The 20,856-nt window shown below is 34.1% G+C and overlaps 1 protein-coding gene across 5 annotated transcripts in view; it reads left to right on the forward strand.

The window, feature by feature from the left end:
- The window catches only part of CNKSR2 (connector enhancer of kinase suppressor of Ras 2), a 296,118-nt gene that overhangs the window by 69,997 nt on the left and 205,265 nt on the right, over positions 1–20,856 (forward strand). For all 5 annotated transcript variants that reach the window (XM_003791903.3, XM_012806405.1, XM_003791904.3 and 2 more), the window contains exon 4: positions 17,961–18,048. In XM_003791903.3, the coding sequence (XP_003791951.1) occupies positions 17,961–18,048 (88 nt within the window). The remainder of the gene's footprint in view (positions 1–17,960; positions 18,049–20,856) is intronic.

Below are 20,856 nucleotides of genomic sequence, written 5' to 3' on the forward strand. Positions count from 1 at the left end.
CCCCCAAAGTGCATCAATGTACATAGTTACCATTCAATAAAAAAAAAAAAAAAAAAAGATCAAATGCTTGGTGACATTCACTTGCAGTGGCTATTTTGGCTATTTTAAACCCCCCAAATTAACGCAAATCTACAGTGACAAACAAGAATTTTTAGTCAATATCATTTCTATGGAACTTTTATAACTAAGTGTTTAGGTTCTAAGTTCATGGAAAGCAAAGAAAAATAAAAAAAGACAAGGCATATTTTTACCTTACATAAGAAAGCATAAAGACAGAGTAATTTTTTTCTAGACCTTAAGATGAAACAAAAATATTAACTAAATTTATTTAGAGAAGAGGTAGGTACTTATTATTCTAAAAGTCACTAACAAATTTTTTCAGTGTTTATCCTTTGATATTATATCCTTAAGTAAGTTAGAAACATTCCTCATATGGTTTTGATGAACAAGTTTAATGAATTATAGATTATTGCTTAAAGGAGAATATCAAATTCTGCAGGTCTGACATCTTAATCTAAAAATCTGTTGTTATGACCCAGATGAAGTACAAAACCTGCATCAAATCTGTAACATCAGCTGATTCATCCAAAGCAATTGAATAATAATCATTTTCCCTTTGAAGTACTATATGAAGTTGTTCTGTTAAGGTGAAAGCTGATTCATCTGCCAATCTGTTATGGTTCTCTTGAAAGAGGTGGTTGTTTGTAGTTTGAAACATTCTTGGGGTCTAAGGATCCCACAACTTTGACAGTGCATTTTTTCATGAATTTTACATCATTTGATGGCTTCCTTTTTTCCCCAAGTATATAAGCTATTATATAAGTTGCTTCAGTTTCATTATCTCCAGGTCTTATTGCTGCTTGAAATAATTCAATTGTCTTTGCTTTTGCCTTTCATCTTTTAATTTCTGCAAGACAACCTTTCATACCTCTTCCTCTAATTTAAAATATTTGTGATCATTATGTGTGTTATAATGCTGATGAGCATTGGATTTCTTTAACATTGATATTGTAATATCACAAAGCAAGCAAATCATTTTATGTTTAGCAGAAACAAGTTAATGTTGCAAATCTGGATGCATCCATTACCTGACCTCAAATTATAATACAAGGCTATATTAACCAAAACAACATGGTTTGGGCACAGAAGTTGAGACATAGACCAATGGACCATGATAGGGAACCTGGAAATAAAGCCATCCACCTATAACCAACTGATATTCTACAAAGCAGACAACATACAATAGGGAAAGGAAGCCCCACTCAACAAATAGCATGGGTAAACTGGATAGTCATGTGAAGAAGAACAAAACAGGACGCCATATCTATCATCAGATACAAAAATTGATTCAGGATGTACAAAAGACCTAAATATAAGGCAGGAAACCATAAAAATTCCAGGAAAAACTCTTTTAGACATTAGCCTATATCAGGACTAGGGAATCTTTTCATTCTGGAACACTGTATTAAGTTAGATGTAATCAATAAGACCACTTTTGATAAATTTTAATTAGATACACTTAAAATGAACGTTATTTTGTAAAAATATGACTACTATGTACTTAATAATTTAAAAAAAGAAAACTATTCATTTTAAAGTTAACCTTTTAATGACTTTGTCATGTCTGCTTTTTGTTGAAAAGCATTTGATTATTTGATTGCGGCATGAAAGTCTACAGTTGCAGCTTATCTTCTAGATGGGTGTCAGTCCTTCTGTGACTTTAAGGGAGTTTTGATTAGGGTTAGGTAAGAAATGTAGATTCATAGCATAATTGATTGAAAAGCAAGAAAGCATTTTCAGGCATGTTGGAGAAGATGTGGGACATATAAGGTCTTAAGTAACTTGCTAGAGTCATTCATCTAATACGAAAATTATACTTTGCATCTTTTTTGTCTGACACCAAAGCCCTGTTGTTTTCCTCTTTCGTGTTCCTTTGTTATATCTCCTTTTGAACACTGATTAATTCTTGAGGATTTTGGGCAATGATTCTTAGAATTGTGGCATATGAACATTTATTTGCACTTAGAATGTATCTTCAAAAGCTAAGCAAGACTACTACTTTTCTGTTTTTGGCCTCAATACCTTAGATTCCTACCTGCAGTTTTATTCATTGAAATTTTTTATTTTACTATTTATGGTAAAAAGTTTATTCTTTCCTCTCATTTTAGCATTGATATCTCATTTTAATTGTTTACAAAATATTTGGCAGGACATTCTATTTTAAAGGGATCAATGAGACAATTTTTGGTAACATAGGAGGACTTAAATGTTTAAGGGATAAGAGTTTGCCTAGAAAAATGTTTACAAATCACAGAAATTCCAATTTCAATAGAGATTCCATTTAAAATGAGATATATTTTTCAAAGAAAATCCAAGGCTAAAGAAATTCCTTTTTTAACCCCTTTTTAAATATTGACTTGAAGGAAATAGCAGACTTTCCCAGAGGAAAAGCCTCAAAGGTGAATCATAATTGATAGCTTTACTGTTTGTTTTCAATGCATGGTTTAAGCCTCAAAGGTGAATCACAATTGATAGCTTTACTGTTTGTTTCCAATGCATGGTTTACTTGCCTATATTTAATTTGCATCCTGCTGTTTTATGACACCTCATCTTTCTTACTGTTTTCGGTAGCTTTGCTAAATCAATCTATACTCAGAGGTTTACAGATCACTATAAGTATCATGTTGTATGGTAATATCAGTAAAAATGTTCAAAATTATTATTTGAATAGAAAAAATCTATTTTGCTATTAATAATGAAAGCTTATTTTCTCTCATTTTTAGCATTAATACTTAGTTCTAATTATTCATCAAATACCTTTAAGACTATTATGTTTTTAAAGGATCGATGAGATCTTTTGATATCATTGAAAACATTTTCCATGTTTAAGGCAGAGGAGTTTTAAGATGCTAGAGAAAATGTTTTCTTTGAAATTGTTTCCCTTATGTAAGAAAAAAATGATTAAAACTAGTTTCTTCTTCCACGCTAAGAAACTGTTGAACAAACTTAATTCTATACCAGAAAAAAAATTACAGAGACCAAGAAAACTCCATTAAATACTACCAGATAATGTATTGTTTGGTCTTAGTTCCTCTCGTGTGTTCATTGCTCTTCACTTGGCACCAGCTGGACCAAAGAAGAGCAATGATGTTAGCACTACCACTATTGGACTACCCTAAGGCTTCAGTCGTGCCAGTGTGTGAAATGGTAAGGCATTCCAGATTTTCTTTATTAACTTCTTAGCTTTCCTTATTGGTTTCTAATTTGCCTAATTTCTGAACCATTAATAACTTTTTTATAAATATAATTCTTTTGTTTAAGAAAAATTCACAAAGAATCATTTCTTATACAGCCATAAACCTTACACTAGAGAGAAATACAAGCATCGTACTACCCATATGATCATTTAAGAAGGATAGCTGCTTAATTTTTAGAGTCTAAATAAGATAAGCCCTGCAACAGCCATTTATTGATGAACCAAGGATTTAATCTTTTCTTTTTCCTTTCTGGCATCAAAAAGCTTCTTGCTATGAGTTTTATTTCCTTTGCTTAGAGTCACTGTGTTCTTTTTATACAAACTGACTCTATGATTTCTTCAGACTTAAGAACAAAGTTTCTTTCCTTATTTTGACTTTATTGTTGTATGTTGATCATGTTCAGTTATTCTACAGAGATCCATTTTAATCTCATACATGATCATTAAGTCATGATTGAGTGATTATCTTTAGTAACCCACAAAGATTAAAACCCTGCCTGTCAACCATATACCCTTATTTATATGTGTGAATAGCCAAAATCATCATACCAAACATTAATATCTTCTGGTCAAAAATGGCTCTTAATATGACTTTATATGGTTTGCCCTTAAGATGAAACATTAGGGAAATTCTTAATCACTGCAAAATAAAATCAGTGTTTTCCTTGCTTATATGTTTAATTTTTTCCCATTTTTCTTGAAATTTAACCTTGAGTGATAATCTTGTCCTATAGAAAATATGAATGGTCAGGAAAGTGGAAAACATGCCTTAGTATTCAGTTTGCTTCAGGAAAGTGGAAAACATGCCTTAGTATTCAGTTTGCTATGGGCATTTAGTCATCAAATAGATTTTCCCATTTATATGTTGAAGATCAAATGAGATTCTTTTAAGTATTTGCGGGAAAAAATCATGCTGATGAAAAAATCATCACTTTGAATGAATTCTTTAGATTTTATAAGCAGACTCTGACCTTTACAAACCTAAGAGCCCAAACTCTTTTATAATCATGCCAGAAGCATTTTTGAATTCTTAATTTAAAATGCCAGTTTTTTATGCTTCAATGCAGCAAAAATGGTCTTTAGGTAATTTTTAAAATTAATGATTTACTTCTAGAAGTGCTTATTTTTATATCTTAATAAAAACACTTTTATTGAAGGCTTATTTCTCTTCTGTATAATTCACTCATTTTAAGTATAGTTTGATGAGTTTTAGTAAGTTTAGATACCAATATATAACTGTCTCTACAATCTAGTTTTAGAAAACTTCCATCAGGAAGCTAGTCTCTACTTAAAATCAAGGAGTTATTTTCTAAAACTAAGAACTTCAATTAATTAATGACATTTTTCTAATTAATTTGAATTCTTAATGTCTTCTTCCATTTTAGTAAATTATGTTGAAAAATATATTGGGATTTAGAATAGGAATGGATAAATTAGTGGAAGGAGAGCCAGAAGTAGACTATAATACAGTCATGTGTCTCACAATGACAGGAATATGTACTAAGAAATGTATTGTTAGACAATTTTGTCTTTGTGTGAACATCATAGAGTGTACTTACACAAACCTAGATGGTGTAGCCTACTATACACATAGGCTATGTGTTATAGCTTATTGCTCCTAGGCTACACACCTAAACATGTGACTGTATTGAATACTGTAGGCAATTATAACACAATGGTTAGTATTTGTATATATAAACATAACATAGAAAAGGTACACTAAAAATATAGTACTATAATCTTATGTGGCCACCATCATATAAGGCTATCCAGAAAGTTTCCAGCCATATAATATGAAAAATAGACATATATGGCTGGATACTTTCCAGACAGCCTGTATATGTGGTCCATTGTTGACTAAAATATTATTATGCAGTGCATGTCTGTACATAGAATCATTTAGAAAATAATATGTTAAAACTACTGGAAAAAAATTTAGTAAATGGTAGTAGGACACTTGGTTAAGCCTATGGAAAATATATTAATTATGATAGAATGATATCTGTTGTTGACTAAAATGAATTTTAGTTATATAGGTTATCTTAATGGAAAACAAATTTATAAGAAAAATAGGCAAAAATGATTTCTAGATGCACATAGACAATTCAAAAAAGCAGACACAGGAGTTGCAAATGTGCATGTCAAACAACAGAACTTTAATGTACATAAAGCAAAAACTGACAGTAGTGAAAGAAGAAATAGACAAATCCACAATTGTAGACTTTATCTCCTCTCTCTAAAGAATTAACAAAACTAGACAAAAAGGCAGGAAAGACTAGAACAACTGAATGCTACTATAGATAGCATTTGTAGAGCACTTTATCCAACAACAGAGTGGAAATTCTTTTCAAATATCCATGGAATGTTCATCAGGCTAGACTATATATGCATCATAAAAGAAACTTCAACAAAGTTAAATGAATTGAAATCAGACAGTGAAGTCAAACTAGATCTCAAAATAATACCCCTCTAAATAATCCAATGGTCAAAGAGGAAGTCTCAAGGAAAATAAAAAGTAATACATTGAACAGAAAGAAAATGCAACAAATCATGATTTGTGACACACAGCTAAAGCAGGGCTGAAAGGGAAGTTTATAGCACTGACTGCTTCTGGATGGGTGGAGGGAGGGTGATTGGAGGAGTCACCTCTATGGTTTATCCTACAAGGGTACAAGTGAATCTTTCTAAAAGCAGAGTATGAATGTCTTAACTCAATAACTAAGAAAATGACATGAAGGCTACATTAACCAGTTTGGTGAGAGTATTTTAAAATGTATATGAAAATACCACACTGTACCCCGTGATTGCATTAATGTACACAGCTATGATTTAATAAAAAAATCTAAAAAAAAATAGAAGAAAAAGAAAGATGGCAAGTCAGTTGCCTATGTTCCCATCTCAAGGAAATAGAAAAATAAGAGCAAAATATAAGCACAAAGGAAGGAGAAAAAAGCAAGTAATAATGGTAAGAACAAAAATAAAACTGAAAACAGAAACACAAACACTGTAGAGAAGTCAATCAAAATGTAAAAATTAATAATAGAATATCACAAAGAACTCTCTGTACATAAATTTGGCAGGTTAGATGAAATAGATCAATTCCTTGAAAAATACTAATTCTTAACACAAGATGAAATAGATACTTCGAATAATCCTGTTAAAGAAAGTAAATAGTACTTAGAAACATTTTGGGATGGAAAAAAAATGCTCCAGGGCCAGACGATTTCACTGGTGAATTCTATATAGTAAAAGGAATAATACCAGATTTACACATCTATTCCAGAAATAGAAGAGGGAACACTTCCTGTCTCATTTTATGAGGCAATTATTATCCTGATACTAAAACTCAAGAAAGACAGTGCAAGAAAAAAATGCAAAAAAACAAAAAAAGAACTAAAGGCCAATATTTCTCATGAATAGTAGATGTTAAAATTCTCTGCAAAATATTAACAAACCAAATCTAGCCATGTATAAAAATAATTATATGCCATGAAGAAGTGGAATTTATTCTGAGTATATAAAGGTGTGCTTGAAAAACTTATGATCTTATGAGACCACTGTCATATGTTCAGTCCATTATTGACCAAAATGTTACTATGTGGTATATGACTGTATATAGCAGTGATTTTTTCAACCAGTGTGCTACAGTACACTGGTGTGCCATGAGAGGGTCTTAGGTGTACTGTGAAAAATTTTAAAGATAATTAATGAAATTATTTTCTAAAGAAGTTCAAAGCACATTAAGTATATTCTTTTTTTTAACTCTTTTTTGATCAACATAAATTTAAGTGTGCTGGGAAGTTTAACTGTAAGTTCAAGTGTGCCATGAGATATAAAAGGTTGAAAAACACTGACACATAGAATCATTTAGAAAACAGTATGTTAAAACTACGGGAGAAGGAAAGGGTCATTTAATAAATGGTAGTGGGGTGCCTGGGTAAGCCTTTGGAAAATAAGTCATGATAGACCAAATAAATCAATATACAAATCCACCACATCAATGGGCTATAGAACAAAAATTGTATGATCATATTAGTTAATATAGAAAAAACATTTAATAGAACACTATTAAAATGAGAAAAAAATATCAGTAAGCAGGAGAGGAATGAAATTACCTCAGTGTGGTAAAAAGCATATATAAAAAGCACACAGCTAATCTTATACTACATTGTGAAAGAATGAATGCTTGCTTCTTAATATCAGGGTTTAGACAAGACTGTCCATTCTTGCCCATCCTATTTAATATGATATTGAAAGTCATATGTAATTGAGTAAGAAAAGAAAAGGTAATAAAAAGAAATAAAACTTTCCCTATTTGCAGATACTGTGTTTATAGAAAATCCTAAGAAGTCTAAAAATAAAAATCTATTAGAACTAGTAAATGAGTTTAGGAAGGTAGCAGGATATCACACTCCACGCACAAAAAAAATTAATCATATTTAGGCCAGGTGCAGTGGCTCATGCCTGTAATTCTAGCACTCTGGAAGGCCGAGTTGGGTAGATTCCTTGAGCTCAGGAGTTCAAGACTAGCCTGAGAAAAAGTGAGACCCCATCTCTACTACTTTTTCTACAAGTAGAAAAAACTAACCAAGTTTGTAGTGAGTCCCATCTACTCTGGAGGCTGAAGCAAGAGCATGACTTGAGCCCTGGAGTTTGAGATTGCTGTGAGCTATAACGCAATAGCACTCCAGCCTGCGACAACAGAGTGAGACTCTGTCTCAAAAAAATAATATATATAGAAATATAAATAATATATATATATATCTACCCTAGCAATGACTAATTACAAACCAAAATTTAAAACACAGATTAATTTATAATTGCTCCAAAAATAATGAGGTGACTGCATATAAATTTAAAATGTCCATAGGATCTGTATCTGAAAACTATAGAATACTGACATGTAAAATTAAAGAAGACCTAAATAAATGGAAAGATATACTTTGTTGGCTCGGCGCCTATAGCTCAACCGGCTAAGGCGCCAGCCACGTACACCTAAGGTGGTGGGTTCGAATCCCCAGCCCGGACTCGCCAAACAACAATGACGGCTGCAACCAAAAAATAGCCGGGCGTTGTGGCGGGCGCCTGTGGTCCCAGCTACTTGGGAGGCGGAGGCAGGAGACTCGCTTGAGCCCAGGAGCTGGAGGTTGCTGTGAGCTATAATGCCACGGCACTCTGCCCAGGGGGACAGCTTGAGGCTCTGTCTCAAAAAAAAAAAAAAAGATATACTTTGTTCATGGGCTAGAAGACTCAGTTTAATAAAAATGTCAATTCTCAGGTTTTCCTATAGATTTAATATAACTCACATCAAAATTCCAGAATTTTTTGTACGCACAGATAATAGGATTTTAAAATTTATATTGAAAAACAAAGGAACTAGAATAGTTAATAAATTTTAAAAAATAAATTAACTGATTTTTGTACTTTAATTTTTTTAAAGAAGTTTCCTGATTTTAAATCTTTACTGTATAGCTTCAGTAATCAAAACTGTGGTATTGGTGACAGGATGGACAAAGAGAGTCTGGAACTGCACCTATACATATGGTTAATTGATTTTTTTGACAAAGGAAGAAAGGAATTCAGTAAAGAATGGATATTCTTTCCAACAAATGATGTTGGAATACTTAGTCATGCGTGGGGGAAAAAAGGTGAACTTCAAGCCAAACCTCATTCCTTATATAAAAGTCAACTCAAAATGGATCATAGATTTAAATGTAAAAAGTAAAATGGTAAAACTTTTCTATGAAAACATTACCTAGGGTCACATGAAGGATTCTTAGATATGATACCAGAGGCATAATCTAGAAAAGAAGTTATCGATACATTTGACCTAATCAAAATTAAAAACTTTTGATCTGCTGAAGACCGTCTTAAGAGAATGAAAAGACAAGCCATAGACTGGGAAAAAATATTTATATATAATCTATTCAACAACAAACATGCATACAGAATATATTAAGAACTCTATAAACTCAATAGTAAGAATACTAATGATCCTAATAGAAAAATGGGCAAAGGGCTTGAACAGACATTTCACCAAAGAGTATATATGCATATGGATAGCAAATACTGACATGAAATATGTTTAACCTTGTAAACTATTAGATCAGAAGGGAAATATAGATACTATTAGATATGTATTGTATATAATATTAATATAGATAATTATTAGGGAAATTCAAATTAAAACTGATGATATGATACAGTATAGTTATTAAAATGTCCAAAATAAAAAAAAATATATGTAAGAGAAAAAATGTGTTTTAAAAACTGTAACTGATAAAGAACCTCTCTCTTATATAGAGGTGAGAGATTTTATCCTAAGAAAATCCTAAAATCCTTTCTGTGAAAGTAGAAGTGCTTGAGTTACAGAGTTTTCTAGAAAAGAGTCAAATTCAGTTTCTAATCAAGAAGCAATTCTGTGTAAGTTTTCCAGTGACTTGCCTAAAGAAATCTCAAAAAAGGAGGGGATCTAAAACACCATGGTTCTAGTAATTCAACTAAATTTTCACCTCCATACCTTCTTTTCTATTTGTGATTTTGTTTTATTTTTCTTAAAGTAGTCCTCCCAAATCATGTAGCTTTGACCACACAAAAAACTGATTGGTGTTCACAGAGGGGAGGGAGGATAAAGAGTACTGGAAAATCACTATGAATTCATTTGGTGGCAAATACTCAAAACAATGACCACTGTTTTCTCTTTATACTAATCTTGAAAATATAAACCTTTCACTACTATATTCTTAATATCCATACACTGAGTTGTTCTAAAAAGGAAGTAAAATGTCATTTGTACAAGAAGGAGTATATAGAAGTATTTAACTGTGTGTGTTGGATGGGCCCTGGAGTCAAACTTCCTGGGTTCTGGAGTCAGACTTTCTGGGTTTTAAATGCCAGCTCCTCCATTTACCAGTTATGTGACCTTAAATAAGTCACTTAACCTTTCTTTACTTTAGCTTTCTCATCTGTAAAATAGGAATAATAATGCCTATTTCATAAGACTTGTTGTGAAGATCAAATTATTTAATACATGTAAAGCATTTAGAATAGCAGGGAGCAAGATGGCAGCTGAGTAATAGCTTCTATGCAACTGGGTGCAGTGAGATTGGGGAGAGAAGACTCTAGGCATCTCTGGCTTGGGGGCTCTGCCCATAAACATTCCTTTGGAGGCACAGGGTGACATCTGGACCCCAGGAGGAGGACAAAAGCAGTGGAGAAGCAACAGGTCATTGCGTTCATTGGGTCTGAGGCCATGGCTGCCGCTGCTGTTAACTACAACAGCAGCAAACAGCAGCAAGATTCCAAACACGTAAGGCCTTCCCTGTGGGCTGTTTTGTTCTTTTAGACTTGGGCATTCAGTTGAACTACCTTGAGAGAACTTAAAGTGAGAGTACAGATGACTTTACGTATTGTTCTAGGGACCTGGACTGAGCTGCTAAGCCAGAACAGAGCTAATATTGTTTGGCTGTGGACCATGTGTGCAGCCATTGTAGGAGAACTGCCCCTGCAGGCTCTATCTTCAGGGTTGCAAAGCTAGGCTCGGGCTGGGAGACCTTGGGCAAGTGATGTAGTGACTGAGCAGTGCCAAAGGCCAGGACTGAGATGCTGGGGAAGAGCAGAGATTTCAGTGTTTGACAGTAGCAGGGCTGCCTAGTAGGGCCATAGAGTGAGACCAGTTTGAGCACACTGAATAAGCAGGCAGCCACTTCAAGAGAGATCAGCAACATGTGCTTTCCTGGGAAAGCGTCTACTTAGCCAACGTTAATGGTTGAAAATGTCTTTTAAGCGGGATGAGGAGAGATTTAGGCTCTCAACACTGAGGGGTTTGAGAAATCAGCAGAGGCCTCCAGTCTCCATTTCATACAGCTGTATCAACATTGTGATTAATATCTCATACCACAGAAGATCACCTGTTGCCCAGACAATATTCAGCAAGATATATATACTGCTTTGTCTTTAGTTTGGGTTTTTTTTTTTTTATTTCAACATTTTCCCTCTAAATTTTTCTAGATTTTTTTTTCTTTTCTTTCTTCGTATTTCTATTTTAAATAAAATTTTCCATTGTTGCCATCTTTAATAATAAGAACTTCATTTTTGCTAGTGTTTCTGCCCCTATTTGGTTTTTCCCCCAATTTTATCCTATAAGGTTTTCTATTTGCTTGTTTTGGTTTGATTTATAGTATTTTTGTCTTTCTCTCTCTATTTGGTTGAGGTGGGGTTCTGTGTTGGAACAGGCTGGCAAAGAGCTGCTGACTTCAAGAGAACCACCCAACCCAGGACCCCCAGAGGTTGGGAGTTTTTAAGGTTGGGTCAAAGTACCCTTCTGTACACCTTTATTACTCCTGTCTCCCTTTTTCTGTGCCTCTCTTCTTTTTGTCAGTATTCCCTTTTACTTGCCCCCTCTCCTTTCCCTTCTTTTCTTTTTTTAAAATCTTTTTTTCCCTTCTTGCTCTTCAATCTTCTCATCCTTTTGGTCCTGTACCAAAAGGACTCATCGAAACCTTAGACCAGAGGCACAGTCACTTAAAGAGCAAGAAGAAGTGAAAGGAAAATTAGGGCAAGGAAACAGACAAAAGAAAACACTCATGAGGAAGAATCAGCAGAAAAATGCTGGCAACAGGGAAAACCAGTCCAGAGCAACCCCTCTAAGGGACCATGAGGTAGCTACTGCAGAGGATTCTACCTATAAAGAAATGTTAGAAATAACAGAGGGGAATTTAAAATGCAGATGATGAAAACAATGAAGGAAATTGCTGACAAAGTGGGAAATAACCAAAAAACAATGAGGGGAATTGCTGAGAAAGTTGAAAATAACCAAAAGGAAATCCAAAAACAGAATCAAATAAGAGATGAATGAAAAAAAAAAGAAATGAATGATATGAAGAATATAGAAAGGATTTAGCAGAGCTGAAGGAATTGAAACTGTTAATTAGGGATCTTAAAGATGCAATAGAAAGTATCAACAACAGATTATACCATGGACAAGAAAGAATCTCAGAGGGAGAGGACAAAGCTCTTGAGATAACTCAGATAATTAAAGAGGCAGAAAAGAAGAGAGAGAAAGAAGAATGTTCACTGACAAAATTATGGGATTTTATGAAGTGTTCAAACATATGAGTTATAGGTATCCCAGAAGGGGAAGAAGAATGCTCCAGAGGAATGGAAGCCATACTACAGAATATTATAAATGAAAATTTCCCAGATATCACCAAAGATTCTAATACACTCCTTTCAGAGGGATATTGGACCCCAGGTCACTTCAACTCTAATAGAACTTCTCCAAGACACATTGTGATAAACCTGTCCAAAGTCAAGACAAAAGAAAAGATTTTGCAAGCTGCCAGGAGTAAACACCAATTGACCTATGGGGCAAATCCATCAGGGTGACTGCAGACTTCTCTAATGAAACTTTTCAAGCCACAAGACAATGGTCATCTACCTTTAATCTATGTGAACAGAGCAATTTCCAGCCCAGAATTCTATATCCCACTAAGCTAAATTTTAAAATTAACAGAGAAATCAAATCTTTTACTGATATGCAAACATTGAGGAAATTTGCCACAAGACCAGCTCTACAGGAAATACTTCAACCTGTTCTACACATGGACCTTCACAATGGGCCACCAGCAAAGTAAGAACTCAGAAATTAAAGGACAGAACTTAACTTCTACAATGATGCAAAAGATAAAACAAAGCAATGGACTTTCACAAATCAGATGAATAGAATGCTACCACACTTATCAAGTATCTCAATAAATGTTAATGGTGGCTCAGCACCTTTAGCTCAGTGGATAGGGTGCTGGCAACATACACCTGGGCTGGTGGGTTCAAACCTGGCCTGGGCCTGCCAAACAACAGTGACAACTACAACAAAAAATAGCTGAGTGTTGTGGCAGGAACCTGTAGGCCCAGCTACTTGGGAGGCTGAGGCAAGAGAATCACTTAAGCCCAAGAGTTAGAGGTTGCTGTGAGCTGTGATGCCTCCACACACTACCCAGGGCAACAGCTTGAGACTATGTCTCAAAAAAATTAAAAAAGAATGTTAATGGCTTGAATTCCCCACTGAAAAGGCATAGATTGGCTGATTGGATTAAAAAACATAAGCCATCCATTTGCTTTCTGCAGGACATACACCTAGCCTCAAAACAAAAACTCAGAGTTAAGAGTTGGAAGACAATTTTTCAGGCAAACGGAATTCAGAAGAAAAGAGGAGTTGTAATCTTATTTTCAAATACATATGGATCTAAAGCAACTAAAGTAAAAAAAAAGACAAAGATGGTCACTTCATATTGGTCAAGGGAAAAATACAACGGGAAGACATTTCAATTCTAAATATTTATGCATGCAACTTAAATGTTCTCAGATTCTTGAAATAGAATTTAATTAGTCTGAGCATTATGATATCTTATAACACCATAATAATGGAGAACTTTAACACTCCTCGCACAGAGCTGGACAGATCCTCTAAATATAAATTAAACAAAGATATAAGAAACTCAAATGAGACCCTAGAACAACTGTGCTTGATAGACGTATATAGAACACTCTATCCCAAAGATAAAGAATGTACATTCTTCGCATTGTCCCATTGAACATTCTCCAAAATTGATCATATCCTAGGACACAAAACGAACCTCAATAGAATCAAAACAATTGAAATTTTACCTTGTATCTTCTCAGACCACAAGGCATTAAAGGGGGAACTCAACTCCAACAAAAACATTGAACCCCACACAAAGGCATGGAAATTAAACAACCTTATGCTGAATAAGAGTTGGGTGCAGGAAAAAATAAAAGAGTAAATCATTAACTTCCTTGAGCATAAGAGCAATGAAGACACAAGCTACCAAAACCTGTGGGATACAGGAAAAACAGTCCTAAGAGGAAAATTTATCACTTTACATGCCTACATCTGAAAAACAGAAAGAGATTGCATCAACAAATGCACAAACCATCTTATGGAATTGGAAAAAGAAGAATAATCTAAGCCTTACTCCAATAGAAGAAAAGAAATATCCAAAATTAAATCAGGTATTAATGAAATTGAAAACAAAAGAATTATTCAGAAAATTAATGAAACATAGAGTTGGATTTTTGAAAAAAAAAAATAGGTAAACCTTTGGCCAGACTAACTAGAAATACAAAAGTAAAATCTCTAGTAACCTCAATCAGAAATGATAAAGGGGAAATAACAACTGATGTCACAGAGATACAGAGATTATTGCTGAATACTACAAGAAACTCTATGCCCAGAAATTTGACAATGTGAAGGAAATGGATCAATATTTGGAATCACATTCTCTTCCTAGACATAGTCAGGAAGAAATACATCTCCCGAACAGACCAATTTCAAGCACTGAGATCAAAGAAACAATAAAAAATCTTCCAACAAAAAAATGCCCTGGTCTGGATGGCTTCATGCCAGAATTCTATCAAACCTTCAAAGAAAAGCTTATTCCCATACTGCAGAAATTATTCCAAAAAATTGAGGAGGAAAGAATCTTTCCCAACACGTTCTATAAAGCAAACATCACCCTGATACCAAAACCTGGAAAAGACCCAAATGAAAAGGAGAATTTCAGACCAATTTCACTAATGAATATAGACACAAAAATTCTCAACAAAATCCTAGCCAATAGATTACAGCTTATCATCAAAAAAGTCATACAGTGTGATCAAGTAGGTTTCATCCCAGGGATGCAAGGCTGGTTTCACATACACAAGTCCATAAACGTTATTCACTGTATCAACAGAAGCAAAAACAAAGGCCATATGATCCTCTCAATAGATGCAGAAAAAGCATTCGATAAAATCTAGCATCCTTTTCTAATTAGAACACTGAACAGTATAGGCATAGGTGGTATATTTCTTATACTGATCAAAGCTAGCTATGACAAGCCCATAGCTACTATTTTACTGAATGGAGTAAAACTGAAAGCTTTTCCACTTAGAACTGGAACCAGACAAGGTTGTCCTCTGTTGCCATTACTATTCAACATAAGGCTGGAATTTCTAGCCAATACAATTAGGCAAGAGAAGGAAATAAAGGGCATCCAGATGGGAGCAGAGGAGATCAAACTCTCCTTCTTTGCTGACAATATGATCTTACACTTAGAGAACCCCAAAGACTCAACCACAAGACTCCTGGAAGTCATCAAAAAATGCAGTCATGTCTCAGGATTTAAAATCAGTGTCCACAAGTCAGTAGCCTTTGTATATGCCAATAGCAGCCAAGATGAGAGGCTAATTAAGGACACATTGCCCTTCACCATAGCTTCAAAGAAAATGAAATTCCTAGGAATAGACCTAACAAAGGAGGTGAAGGACGTCTATAAAGAAAATTGTGAAACCCTAAGAAAGGAAATTAACAAATAGAAGAACATACCATGCTCATGGCTGGGAAGAATCAACAATATTAAAATGTCTATACTTCCCAAAGCAATCTACAGATTCAATGCCATCTCTATTAAAATACCAACATCATACTTTCAAGACTTGGGAAAAAATGATTCTTCATTTTGCATGGAACCGGAAAAAAATCTGTATAGCTAAGGCAGTTCTTAGTAATAAAAACAAAGCTAGGGGCATCAGCATACCAAATTTTAGGCTGTGCTACAGGGCCATAGTGGTCAAGATAGCATGGTACTGGCACAACAATAGACATAGACATTTGGAATCAAATAGAAAACCAGTAAATGAAACTAACATCTTACAACCACCTAATCTTCAATAAACCAAACAAGAATGTACACTGGGGAAAGACTCCCTATTCAATAAATGGTGCTGGGAGAACTGGATATCCACATGTAAAAGACTGAAACTGGACCCGCACCTTTCTCCACTTACCAAAATTGATTCAAGATTGATAAAGGACTTAAATTTAAGGCGTGAAACAATAAAAATCCTCAAGGAAAGCATAGGAAAGACACTGGAAGATAATCAGCCTGGGAAAGGGTTTATAAAGAAGACTTCAAAAAAAAAAAAAAAAAAGAAGACTTCCATGGTAATTGCAACAACACTAAAAATAAACAAATGGGACTTAATTAAACTGAAAAGGTTTTGTATAGCTAAGGAGACAACAAACAAAACAAATAGACAACCTACACAATGGGAAAGGATATTTGCATATTTTAAATCAGACAAAACCTTGATAACTAGGATCTATAGAGAACTCAGATTAATAACCCACATGAAAAAGGCCAAAAATCCCGTATCTCAATGGGCAAGATACATGAATAGAACATTCTCTAAAGAAGACAGATGAATGGCTAGCAAACATTAAAAAATGCTCATCGTCCCTAATTATTAGAGAAATGCAAATCAAAACCACCCTGAGATATCATCTAACCCAGCGAGAATGGCCCACATCACAAAATCTCAAAACTGCAGATGCTGGCACGGTGTGGAGAGAAAGGAATACTTTTACACTGCTGGTAGGACTGCAAACTAATACAATTTTTTGGGAAGGAAATATGGAGAACCCCCAAAGAAGTCAAGCTAGACCTCCCATTTGATCCTGCAATCCCATTTCTGGGCATCTACCCAGAAGGAAAAAAAATTCTTTTACCATAAGGACACTTGTACTAGACTGTTTATCACAACTCAATTTACAATCACCAAAATGTGGAAACAGCCTAAATGCCCACCAGCCTAGGAATGGATTAACAAGCTGTGGTATACATACATCATGGAATACTATTCAGACATTTAAAAAGATGAAGACTTCACAGCGTTTGTATTAACCTGGATAGAAGTGGAACACATTATCCTTAGTAAAGCATCACAAGAATGGAAAAGGATGAATCCTATGTACTCAATTTTGATATGAGGACAATTAATGATCTAGTACATGGTGGGGGCTGGGGGAAGAGGAGAGCAGAGAGAGAAAGAGGGAGAGGTGGAGGAAAGGAAGAGCAGAGAGGGAAGGAAGGGTGTGGGAGAAGGGAAGGGTGGAGAGAGGGAAGGAGTGCGGGGGTAGGGTCTTGGTGTGTGACACACCTTTTAGGAGCAAGACACAATTGTAAGAGAGACTTTACCTAACAAATGTAATCAGTGTAACCTGGTTTCTTGTACCCTCAATGAATCCCCAGCAATAAAAAAAAAAAAGCATTTAAAATAGTATGTGACACATAGTAAGCTCTGGGCGACCATTAGTTGTTGGTATTACTCTTTTTTTTTTTAAGCGACAGGATAGAGTTTATTGACAGGGAGAAAGATTGATAAGCATGATAAGCAAAAGAGGGCAAACAAAAAAGAGGAAATAGAACTTCTGGCAGCAGAGGGGGGGATCCAAGTTGGATGCCCCAACACTAACAATTGTGAAAAATCCAAGAAGCCCCATACTCAAAATCTTAGCTTCTTTCGAAAGTGTGCTAAAATGTTGTCTTTGCCTAAAATATTCCTTTTTGTTTGTTTGTTTTGGTTTTAGATGTAGTGAAAGACCTTGCAAGAAACACCAAAGAACTTTGAAATAATTAAGAACTTTAAAAAGAGAGAAACTTGCTAGAAAGGAAACATTCATGGTTTTGAATTTAATTCTATTCCAAACATTTCTCTAAATTTTTTCCTTTAAATAAGTCCTGAATATTTTTATCAATATGTAAACTTCAGAACAATTTATTTCACATCTTATTTTGGGCAGTTGTATTTTGGGACTTTTCAAAAGCTGTTCCTAATAATCACAATTTTCCTTTTCTATTTATAGGTCACCATTTGCCGCTGTTACAGACTATTCAGTTACAAGGAATAATGTCATACAACTCTGCCTGGAATTAACAACAATCGTGCAACAGGTACTAGCTGACAAATATTCCTTCTGACAGTTTATTAGCAATTTCCTGTTCCAACAATGAGAAATATTCTATTTACCAAGAGTTTGTAAAACACTTGTTTGGAAGTTTGTCATTCAAAGATAGACAGATGGTTCTAAATAAACCAAATATACAATTATTTATTGGGAAATTATTCATCTAGCCCAATTAACTTACCAAAAGATATAAAAGGAACCCGAACCTCTAAATATATCTTTGTAATTTCATCGTAATGTCTTACCCTTTCAATGGAGATGGCTAAAGTATATTGCCTTTCACAAAATTGAATTACCCTACTTAGATAATCTCAGATTTTTGCTCTTAAACACTATTAGTTTCACTTATGTATGTACACATACAAACAAATATGTGTAATAGCTTTTAACAGTGATCTAATTACCTGAACTGATTTTTCACTTTGAGTATTATCTAAGTCAGGGATTCCAAAATCAGATAGATGCCTTCAGGGATCCAGCTGGTAATATAAATGTTTGAATTGAGTCTAATATAAGACAAGGAGAAATGGTGGGGACTGGCCTGAATAATACATATTCTGTACTAGTAATAAAACACATCTGAGAAATCTGAGGCTCATAGCCACTGTTCTTGTGTAAACCTGATGTCAGCCTATTGGTGCTGCTACTTTCTCAAGGTGCCATTTTTTACTGATAGAGAAAGTAGAGGTCAAATACGATGATAGAAAAGATTATGAGATAAATTAGAAAAATTTATTATTTAATTTGTCCTTGTACTCTCTGTCCTTCTATTTCCTCTATTTTCTCAAATAAGAAATTTTATTAATATAGATTTAAATTCTTCAACATATATTTTATTATACTGTTTTGATTTTGTTTGGCTCATATCTCTGAAACTGCAGGTTTTAAGATGTTTTTCATTATAGACCCTAGAATAATTCTGTGGCTTTCAATTGTAGAACACACTAGACATTATATCATGGCAGTGGGAAAGTTAGCAACTCGTTGCTGTTAGATAAAGAGACATTCATAAAAATGGTAGATAATTATAGGTTTTGAAGTACTTTAACAATCTTGCTATATATCTTCATACTTAATATCAGTAACTTTCATTTCTGAATTTCAAAGCTCTCAACTGAGTAGCCTTTGGAGGAAAGAGTTAGCAAATGCTTCTGTATGAAAACCCCACACTGTACCCCAGAAGTGCATTAATGTACATAGTTACCATTCAATAAAAAAAAAAAATAGTTAAAACAAATTATCTTAAGGGCAAAAAAAAAAAATGCTTCTGTAAAAGGCCAGATAGTAGGCTATACATTAGCCTTTGTACGCTACACAGTATCTGTTACAACTTCTTAATTCTGCTGTTATAGCACAAAATCAACCATAGAGAAGGTATAAAAAAGTGGTTGTGGCTGTGTTCCAGTAAAACTTGATTTATAAAAATAGACAGCAGGCCAAATTTGTCCCAGGAGCCATAATTTATGACTTGTGTTCTAGGTCAGTGCTAGTCCAATGTGATCTGCCTTATCATCACATGAAAACTTGTTAGAAATTCAGATTCTTGAGACCCAGATCAAATGTACTGTGAATAGGGCCCAGGAACCTGCGTGTTTTTTAGGGTTCCAGGTGGTTCTGTTTCTTGTATATTGTTCTAGGGTACAGAGTAATGTAATCTATGGATAATGTGTATTATAGTTCTGAATTATAGCAGGATTTCTTCAAAAATTATTTTCTAAAGCTTTATTTCTTTATAAGCATTAAATGTGACAAGATTTGATATTTGGATAATACATTATTAGTTTCCTCCCTTTTACTATGAGAGAAAGAAATTCTCTCTGATTTAAAAGGTACCTATTATACAGTATTTGTACAGTAATCATTCCTGACCTTTTAATATTGGGTATGTGCTCTGTAGCAACATATATGCAGATATAATATTAATAATAATTATTACACTTATCCTGCTACATAATAAAATCTATTATAACCATATTACATGACTTTTTAAGTTTTTTCATTTATACATGAAACCCTACACAATTGAAATAGATTAAATGGGAGCATTAAAAGTGTATTTTTCAACGTTTTATACAACTTATTTCTGAGAGAGAGCAATTAATGTGATGTTAACTTCCAAAATAATTTCAAGCATAATTATGACAAAAAGGTTGTTTCGTTTCTCATGTCTCTTTTAAACATCTGGAACTGAATGAACCATGTTTAGGTTTATGTTTAGGTTTACTTTGGAATAATTTATTGGTCAACACTTTGTTGCCTTATAAACCAAGACTATCATTCTGACTAGCACCCAGAATTACAGTTTTCTTAAAAATCTTGAAGGAGAGCATCAGGGGATTTATTGTTACTTAATTCATACATACCTAATGTTTTCCTGTATCAAAAATGGATAAACAAAGTATTCCTGAAAAAAAATCACTTTTTTTTAACTTTTATATATACAGTGAGATAAAAACTGGAGAGTTTTCTTTTATGTTTACAACTCACAGGCTCCAGAGCACAGGCTCCAGAGTGACCTTTGTCACTCTAACCTTTAGCTGTTACACTGAGAAAAATGGCTGAAATAATTTTCGGTGAATTAAGATCTTCTGTAGAGACACATGCAGTAGTGGAAGTACAGTTAGTGTCAGATATGACTAGTCCGTGCATACGTGATTTTAAGAACTTACCATCTGCTAATAAATGAGTTAGTTTTTGTCTCCAATATATATGAACAACTGCTATTGACAACTACTTCGTAAAAACCACATCCCATTCTGATACGCCTTCAGAGGATTAGTTATGCTCTCAACAG

This window comes from Otolemur garnettii, unplaced genomic scaffold (genome assembly GCF_000181295.1).
Source record: "Otolemur garnettii isolate 467f Iridium unplaced genomic scaffold, OtoGar3 scaffold00051, whole genome shotgun sequence".
Lineage (NCBI taxonomy): Eukaryota > Metazoa > Chordata > Mammalia > Primates > Galagidae > Otolemur > Otolemur garnettii.